Genomic DNA, 10,508 nt, shown 5'->3' with positions numbered 1-10,508 from the left:
TGAACAAACTGTATATGTTTTATTAATATTGAAAACTGAAGTATAGACAGTGGACCAGTGCACAACTGTCAACTGTTAATTTTGTCATTAAAAAATTAACTCTGATTATCTTTTACATGTTTGTCCAGACAGCTCATGTTTAACACTTCCAGCTGACTAAAACTCTTAATGGCAAGTTGGCAGGTCCATCACACCATCATTACACTTCTGACGCATTCTCCCTCTGCCGTCATGTGTTGTTCCTCTGACACACCGGAACGATATTACATCATCATGGGCTGTATACAATTTATCTCCACCTGTATATTTGAATTCAAGATTATGTGTTTCCAGGAGTTCTCTATCCACAGTGCAGGGTTCTGTAAAAGATAACAGATAAATAACATTACATTCATGTGATGTATGAATTTACAGCATACTCCATATATGATTATTGTCAGTGTTGGGTAAAATATATATTTAGTGTGTAATCAGTATCATATTAAATTACAATACTCTGTATATAGAGCACACATTGCATGCCAGAAAACCATGAAACAGATAGGAAGGTTATATTGCCTTATTTTATACCTTTTTAGATTGATTAAGATACTGCACTACTTTAAATGATCTACAATGGAAAGTATCTATCTCACCAGCTAGCTTTCATGGCTATATCTTTTTTGTTTCAGCTGTCTATTGGTCTATCTCTGTAACAATTTAACATGTTGACTTACAGAAATAATACATTTCTTCATGTAGTTACTGTATTTTGGCTTTGTACGGCAGAGTACTTTCTCTTAGGTACATATGAAATTTAAGAGTGGTTCTGACCTATCAAAAACACTCATTTAATCTTTTGTATTATCTGAATGAATTTGGAGTTTAAACATGATGCACAAATTAAGCAAAATAAAACATATAATGAAAACAAACTTTATCAGCATATTTTGGCACAGGAACTTATACATTTCAGTAGTTTCAATTGATGTTTTTATCTATGTAAAATAATTACGCAAAATGCAAGATTAAAATATGAATATGACTTACTGAGGCATTTTATCTCTCCAGTCCATTCACCATTGTTGCAGGTTTGGTAAGGCTCGCCCTCCATGACGTAGTATCGCTGACATATGTAATCAACTCTTTCATTATGCTCATATCGAGGTTTAGCACTGGTCGTGGTGTCTCCATTTGCAAGGACAGGTGGTCTTCCACAGCCTGCAGGAACTAAAAGAATGTGGGTGATAACAGAGAAAGTAGAAGTTTAGACATTATTGAGGTGAAAATATGACATTTTTCTAGAGTGACAGATGTTTGACTGTGATTTGCAGTTACACAATATTTTGCAGTCACATGTTTTGTGGCCTTAAAAGTGAATGTAAATGGAAACAACTAAAAAAATAAATACAAATAAGTCATTTTCAGAAAAGCTCTTGTAAGTCTTTCTTATAGAAGCCTGTATGTCTATATGTTTCCATTATGACTTTTAATGACTATATGTACAGTCAGTATTAACATGTGCTGTTTATCTGGGCATGTTATTCTGATAACAAGATATGATTTAGTCTTTGTATTTACATCTGGTATTAATAAGCACTCTCTTTATCTTGACACTGTGATCAGATCACAGATCAAGAACAAGCTAAAGGAAAAGGAGAACTAAAACCACTGGCACATCAGCTGTTTGCTCCTGTTTTATGGAAATAATTGAGAAAGATGAGAAAAAAAAGCTCTGACAAGGGAAATGAAGCTGAATTTCTTTTAGGAAATCAGTATTCTACAAGGTTTATGCCGTTAAATCAAAATTGATTAACAGATATTTAATGTATTATTAATTTATATTGAATAAAATAAATATTTAATAGGTTAACATTATGTGTGCTCATGACTTCTCTATCCAAGGTGCAGGGTTCTGTAAAAGATAACAGATAAAAAACATTCATGTGATGACTGAATGTACAGCATACTCCATATATGATTGTTGCCAATGTTGGGTAAAAATACATGTTTAGTATGTAATCAGTATCGTCATCTTTCTTGTCCATTTGAATGGTTATCAATAAAAATCAATACACAATTTAAATGTAATTATATGTGATTTAAAAGATATCAAATCACATGAATTTCACCAGAATTTCATCAGTATCATATTAAATTACAATATTCTGTATAGAGAGCACACATTGCAGGCCAGCAAACCACAAAACCGATAGGAAGGTTATATTGCCTTTATTTTATGTCTGTTTAGGTTGGTTAAGAACCTAAACCCCCCCAAAATGTAGATACTGCACTACTTTAAACTATCTGCAGTGGAAACTATCTATGTACAAACAAAATGTGTTCTTTCATCTTTCTTGCCCATTTGAACGGTTAAAAAAATCCATACACAATTTAAATGTAATTATATTTGAATTAAGAAGAACCTAAAACCTAGAAAAATGCAGATACTGCACTACTTTAAACTATCTGCAATTGAAAGTGTCTATCTCACCAGCTAGCTTTCACTTGATGTATCGCTTTTGTTTCAGCTGTCTATCGGTCTATCTCTGTAACAATTTAACATGTTGACTTATAGAAATTAAACATTTCTTCAACATAATCTTTATATTGTAATAACAGATTCCAAAAAGTCAGATTCCTGTCTCAACTTAATTTTCACTAAATATGTAGTTACTGTATTTTGGCTTTGTACAGCAGAGTTGTGATATTATCAGCATAATTTGCAGCATTCACCAGTTTTCTGGTACTTTCTCTCAGGTACATATGAAATTTAACAGTGTTTCTGACCTGTCAAAAACACTCATTTAATCTTCTATATTATCTGAATGAATTTGGAGTTTAAACATGATGCACAAATTAAGCAAAATAAAACATGTAATGAAAACAAACTTTATCAGCATATTTTGGCACAGGAACTTATACATTTCAGTAGTTTCAATTGATGTTTTTATCTATGTAAAATAATTACGCAAAATGCAAGATTAAAATATGAATATGACTTACTGAGGCATTTTATCTCTCCAGTCCATTCACCATTGTTGCAGGTTTGGTAAGGCTCGCCCTCCATGACGTAGTATCGCTGACATATGTATTCAACTCTTTCATTATGCTCATATCGAGGTTTAGCACTGGTCGTGGTGTCTCCATTTGCAAGGACAGGTGGTCTTTCACAGCCTGCAGGAACTAAAAGAATGTGGGTGATAACAGAGAAAGTAGAAGTTTAGACATTATTGAGGTGAAAATATGACATTTTTCTAGAGTGACAGATGTTTGACTGTGATTTGCAGTTACACAATATTTTGCAGTCACATGTTTTGTGGCCTTAAAAGTGAATGTAAATGGAAACAACTAAAAAAATAAATACAAATAAGTCATTTTCAGAAAAGCTCTTGTAAGTCTTTCTTATAGAAGCCTGTATGTCTATATGTTTCCATTATGACTTTTAATGACTATATGTACAGTCAGTATTAACATGTGCTGTTTATCTGGGCATGTTATTCTGATAACAAGATATGATTTAGTCTTTGTATTTACATCTGGTATTAATAAGCACTCTCTTTATCTTGACACTGTGATCAGATCACAGATCAAGAACAAGCTAAAGGAAAAGGAGAACTAAACCAACTGGCACATCAGCTGTTTGCTCCTGTTTTATGGAAATAATTGAGAAAGATGAGAAAAAAAAGCTCTGACAAGGGAAATGAAGCTGAATTTCTTTTAGGAAATCAGTATTCTACAAGGTTTATGCCGTTAAATCAAAATTGATTAACAGATATTTAATGTATTATTAATTTATATTGAATAAAATAAATATTTAATAGGTTAACATTATGTGTGCTCATGACTTCTCTATCCAAGGTGCAGGGTTCTGTAAAAGATAACAGATAAATAACATTCATGTGATGACTGAATGTACAGCATACTCCATATATGATTGTTGCCAATGTTGGGTAAAAATACATGTTTAGTATGTAATCAGTATCACCATCTTTCTTGTCCATTTGAATGGTTATCAATAAAAATCAATACACAATTTAAATGTAATTATATGTGATTTAAAAGATATCAAATCACATGAATTTCACCAGAATTTCATCAGTATCATATTAAATTACAATATTCTGTATAGAGAGCACACATTGCAGGCCAGCAAACCACAAAACCGATAGGAAGGTTATATTGCCTTTATTTTATGTCTGTTTAGGTTGGTTAAGAACCTAAAACCCCCCAAAATGTAGATACTGCACTACTTTAAACTATCTGCAGTGGAAACTATCTATGTACAAACAAAATGTGTTCTTTCATCTTTCTTGCCCATTTGAACGGTTAAAAAAATCCATACACAATTTAAATGTAATTATATTTGAATTAAGAAGAACCTAAAACCTAGAAAAATGCAGATACTGCACTACTTTAAACTATCTGCAATTGAAAGTGTCTATCTCACCAGCTAGCTTTCACTTGATGTATCGCTTTTGTTTCAGCTGTCTATCGGTCTATCTCTGTAACAATTTAACATGTTGACTTATAGAAATTAAACATTTCTTCAACATAATCTTTATATTGTAATAACAGATTCCAAAAAGTCAGATTCCTGTCTCAACTTAATTTTCACTAAATATGTAGTTACTGTATTTTGGCTTTGTACAGCAGAGTTGTGATATTATCAGCATAATTTGCAGCATTCACCAGTTTTCTGGTACTTTCTCTCAGGTACATATGAAATTTAACAGTGTTTCTGACCTGTCAAAAACACTCATTTAATCTTTTGTATTATCTGAATGAATTTGGAGGTTAAACATGATGCACAAATTAACCAAAATAAAATATATATTGAAAACAAACTTGATGCAAAATTATATCCTGTGCACCATATCATCCTGGCTTGCCAATTAGATTTGATTATGTTATCAGCATATTTTGGCAGAGCAACTTATACATTTCAGTAGTTTCAATTAATGTTTTTATCTATGTAAAATAATTACACAAAATGCAAGATTAAAAATATGAAGGGAATTATGACTTACCGCGGCATCTCATCTCTCCAGTCCATTCACCATTGTTGCAGGTTTTGAAAGGCTTGCCCTCTATGACGTAGTGGCTCTTACACATGTATTCAACTCTTTCATCATGCTCATAGTGATGTTTAGTGGTGGTCTTGGTGAATCCATTTACAAGGCGAGGTGGTATTCCACAGCCCGCAGGAACTAAAAGAATGTGGGTGATAACAGAGAAAGTAGAAGTTTAGACATTATTATGACATTGTTACCTAGAGTGACAGATCTTTGTCTGTGATCTGCAGTTATTTTGCTGTCACATGATTTGTGGCCTTTAGAGTGAATGTAAATGTAAACAACCACAAAAATAAATATAAATTAATAGTTAAAATTAATAGCTGTGTAATTATTTTTCTCATGGTCTTTATGTCTATATGTATATCTATTGTTATTCATATGACCACATTTACATCCTGATATTAACGTGCTTTTAATCTGGCTACATTATCAAGATAATGACATCTGATGACAGGCCTTTGCATCTTGGATCTCAATATACAAATTAGGTAGACGGAACCTTTCAGACTTGTCAATATACAGTACACGCCATGTCGCAAGTCAAGGCACGCAATGCAGGATACACCAGGTGGAACAGCATGACATGCAAGGCAAAGATCTCGTGGCAGAATGGAGATAGCTGTATAGATTCATAGAATGACTTTCAGCAAGCTTGCTGACTAGGCTAACACCATTCAAGTTCAAATGTATTGTCATTCAAACCATACATTGGCATATATAACAGAATGAAAACATAACGTACCCAGAGAGGCCACAACTTTCACTTTTTTAAGCATTTTTACCCAGATATATAACCTGTCATGTGTTGAAAATATTATATATAAATATAATGTTGGTGGAGACCAAAATGGAGATAAAAGAAATTGAATGTTGGACTTTTATTTGGCAGGAAGCCAGAAACACGCCTACAAATGATTGCTATTGTTGCTCTGTGTTTGCTGGATGTGCAACCTTTTGCTAAAGTTTCCCACATCAACTTATAAGGCGATAATATGTCAGTGTTGTGTTCACAGCTTGTTTCTGAAGCCCCCTAGTGGCAAAAACTCAATAACTACAGGTTTGATTCCACTTATCTGAACAACAATATACTGTATGTTTCTTCAAACCTCTTCAAAATCTTAAACAAATTACTCCACAGCCATCGCAATTCTAACATCTTTCAAAATCAATAGTAAACGGGCGTCAACTTTGTCAACAAAATGGATCATAACATGCTCTACAATAAAATTAGAAAAGGTTTTTATATGGATATTTTGTACACTGTTGCACTGATTTTTACCTCTGCAAGAAGGGAATGGTTTATCCCACCGTCCATCTTTGCCACATATCAGCACTGAACTACCAACAAGAATTGTCCCAGGACCATCACAGCTAAATGTGAGTATGTGATCAGGAACGATGGGATCATCATTTTCTGGCAAACCTTTGACTGTTATCCCTCCATTTGCAGGCGGGGCATCACAGCTCGAAGCTGGAACTAAACACAAACAGTCAGTCAGGCCCACTGAAGGAAAAAAAAGCTGAACAGGGCAACAGTTTAGATGTATAAATGTATAAATACAACAATCTCATCAGCCAACATTAAAAAGTACTTTTGCAACAGAGAGAAGAGCCTAACGCCACTGAGATCCTTTAGATTGAGGCCAAAATGCAAAATTTGTGTCTCCTAAATAATAGGCATAAACCAAAAGAAATGCTACATCTACAACTGCTAAACTTTTTTACCTTCAACTCAGTAGACATAGACAAAAAACCCTATACATCATTTATGCGTTGCTTTGAAGATTGATGTTTACTTGCTAGCAATTGCAGTCAGTAACATAATGCAATGGTCTTAATAATCCTTTCAGGACCCTAATCTGATTTTCATTTACTTTTTTTTATTCAAATATTTATAAATGTTAGCATGTATATTGAAATCATCATGTTCAACTACTAACAATTCACTGTTTACAAGTAGATCTGTGCCAATAATCAAACAACTGTACTTCTTAATTCTGAGTTACAACTTAAAATTTACTCATTCACAGTATTTCATAGCTTTAATTTTGTGTATAAGAGATGATAGTCAGATAAAATAAATGTGATTACAGTGCTATTAAGAAGGTGGAACAAGATACACATTTAACATCTCTTTCTCTCTTTCTCATTTGAAATTGTGCTGCTGTGCCCTTCATGTTAAAGAAGACACATTATGCACATGTCCAGATCCATATTTTTATTCTGAGGCTCTACTGGAATGTCTTTGCATGATGTGACAACCTCAGCAACAAAGATTATGGAACAGACAGATGTTTCTGGACATCTGTGATGAGCCAATCTCTTCTCTTAGGGAAGTGTTTAGGGCAGGCTGCCTTGCATGGACCATTTTTACATATGTTCAACTCAAGTTTTGGAACTTGGAAGCATGTTTAACATGGATATCCAACATCATGACAGTAACAGAAGATCACAAAAAGCATGTGTCCCCTTTAATTTGACACCACTCCACTTTGTAAAGAATATTTTTATGCAAACGAAACAATTTTATATGCCACTGGCTCTTCCCTATTATCTGGCCATTGCAAACCTAATGAACCTAATGAAATGACAAAATATATTGTTGTTCATACCCTCCACAACAACACATATAAGGGTTTTCTGATCTGATGCCACTATCCACAGGAAGAAATTGCAGTTTCAAAATGAAAACTGTTTTCTGGGTGCTCATTCAAGGATTAGACTAATGTGTTAAACTGCTATCACATTTACATAATGAAGCTTGTGTCTGGAAAGGACTTCTGTTTTTGTCTTACAAAGTCTAAAATGATAATAGATCTTTTTAAAAAATATGATCATTTTTATAACAGGTCCTGTTTTGGATTAGTGGATTACTGCAGTCCTTTGCTATCATCCAATATATCTACAATTGGAGTAGTCACTCAGTCGGTGGTGAAAGAGTATAAAAGAAAGCCATTTAACTTACAATAGCACGCTCCCCGATGGACTGCCAGCCAGCCTGTGCTTGTACATACGTATTTGATGGTTGGACCTGATATATAACCAGGGTCACAAGTGAAATGTATGATGTCTCCTTCTTGGTACTCAGCTTTCTTGGTCTCCTCTGAAATGCTGGCGTGAGGAACATCTGGGAGCTCCGAACATGCTAACAAATAACATGGTAACATGGGAAAAGAAGAAAAAATTGTACACATTGTCTCATCATTCAGAGATCTAATGAAGATCTAATTGACACAGTACAGCATTAAAAATAATTAGGTCTCCAAGAACCCAAAAGGGAGTAAAGTATTCATCAGCATCCAGTAGGCTCACAGAGAGTATATATTCATAGTCTGCCCATCTAAGATTGACTGATCACCTACTAGAAGGGTAGAGACGATAACTATGACTCTGTTTCATTCATTCCCGAGCCACAGTAAAGCAGACCTGATACAGTATGACTTAAAGGTAATGTCTTGGGTTCTTTGGGGTGATTGTAGATTAGTAGGTTAAGGGGGCGGCCGTTCATGACGAGGTTGGTGGTTTGAATGAATGTAATGTTCAAGGTTCAGCTTTGTTGTAATCATACAATACAGAATTGCACAATGAAATGCAGTTTAGTATCTGCTGGGAGTGCAGTCCTTCTGTGGAGGCAGCGGTTAATAAATGGCCTCTTTTAATAGGGCCTATGTTGATAGGCTTATTTGAGTGTATGGATGCATTAAGATGAGACCATGTTGAATGTTTTACACCTGAACTGCAGCAACAGTAGTCAGTAAAGCAACTTAACTCACAGTAGCACGTTTCCTGCCGGACTGTCAGCCAGCCTTCATGTGTGCAAACATATTTGGAGGTTTCATATGATGTATAACCGGGTTCACAAGTAAAATGTATCACATCATGTTGTTGGTACTCAGATTTTTTGGTCTCTTCTGACACATGGGCATGAGGAACATCTGGGAGCCTCAAACATGCTGAGAGACAAAAACATGGCAACATGACAAAAGTTCCACTCTTACACTGTATCATCAATAGTTTGCCTTATATATGATAGTAAAGAGATGAGGGGGAGCTGGACACAACGATAAAATCAATGGATATCCACATCACTGAATGGCTCCTAAAATAATTATAAAGATTATATGAAGAATTTTCACATGATCCTCATCAAGTATACCTTTTCTCCATACACTCCACCTTTTATATGAGGTACACATCTGAGTAGCTAAAGAAATTTTTATGTTGAAATGGTGGAATGAATTTATAATATATATATGAAAAGCTAAAAATACATCATAAAGACATTATAACAATGATACAAAGCTGTTACATTAGTTAATGCATAACCCATTTTAATAGTCCAATCCTCTATATGTGAATATTTTAGATGTTTCATGTGACAAAAAAAAAAAAATCGAGAAAATAGATTTTTTGAGTCAGTCAATGTTGCAAAAATCCTTCACTCCTATGATAAGCAATTTTTTCATTTTTCAGATTCATGTAAATAGGAAGAGATCCAGCTATGTGACAGTGTGCAATTATAAACGGTGGGACTAATTAACCAACCGCCCTGCACATTTGCACTAATTCCTCTTCGTCTTGGTTTAACATAAGCCCTGTTTGTATCTCAAATCTACACCTGAGAAATTAAAAACTCCTACTTACCATTTTGTGATAAAGAAACTGCCACATTCCCCCACAGTTGGAGGAGCAGAAAGATTAAAGACAACTGCATGCTCTTGTGACAAATGCTGTTTTCTGAGCAGAACTCCTGTGTGTTTGTCTCCAGCTCGTGTCCTCAGGGGACACTGAGTGTCGCAACATGCAGTGCCCAGTGGGATTGCACAAGGTTTTATGAACACAACATGATAAATGGCACATTCAATTTATACACTCTCATATATGTTCTGTATCCTATCAATACTGTAAAGGAATTTGTTCTCAGTCAGAAAACTTAAAACGTTTAGGTGTTTGAAATAGTTTAGTCTGTATAAGAATGGAAACACTTTTTGTTTGCTTTCATCGATTGCTGCCTTGATCATGTTCGCTGGTCATGTTTTTGAAGTTCAGGAAATGAAACATTCTGCACAGAAGTTGTAAGGAGGTGGTTGGGGTTCCTGTCCTGTTGTCCACATGTTGCTAGGTTTATACCACTCAAACACTTTGTTACGGTCAGGGAAAAGTTGTAGTTTTGGTTAAATATTTTCTGGTGATGCACAATATTTTTTTAACTGTCAACAAATCCCATGATTGTTGTTTCCATTGTTGCAAATTATTAAAAACACACCCGTGAGCCACACTACTGCACTGGGATATTCCTTCACCATGGGCACCGTAATTTGAGTTGACCCCTCATGCACTATTCTGCTGTCATGAATCTCACCAAATCCGAGGCTGAAAATAACCCTTAAAAATACACAATTTACTCCAGTTTAAGCAACGTTTGCTAAAACGTGCACTATAGCCCATACC

The 10,508-nt window shown here is 34.6% G+C and overlaps 1 protein-coding gene across 1 annotated transcript; it reads right to left on the bottom strand.

Annotated features, from left to right (window-relative positions):
• On the bottom strand, positions 1-9,836 carry LOC122989691 (complement factor H-related protein 1-like). Its single transcript, XM_044362725.1, has 7 exons — positions 9,702-9,836; positions 8,831-9,010; positions 8,023-8,202; positions 6,337-6,534; positions 5,010-5,189; positions 2,986-3,165; positions 1-359 (listed from the first exon to the last, which is right to left on the bottom strand). Exons 1-7 carry the CDS (start codon positions 9,769-9,771, stop codon positions 166-168), a joined length of 1,182 nt encoding a protein of 393 aa, XP_044218660.1. The 5' UTR covers positions 9,772-9,836; the 3' UTR covers positions 1-165.
• Positions 9,837-10,508: the final 672 nt, after the last annotated feature.

Source organism: Thunnus albacares, chromosome 9 (assembly GCF_914725855.1).
Source record: "Thunnus albacares chromosome 9, fThuAlb1.1, whole genome shotgun sequence".
NCBI lineage: Eukaryota > Metazoa > Chordata > Actinopteri > Scombriformes > Scombridae > Thunnus > Thunnus albacares.
The sequence above is the reverse complement of the archived record's forward strand: the minus strand, read 5'-3'. Positions and strand labels throughout refer to the sequence as shown.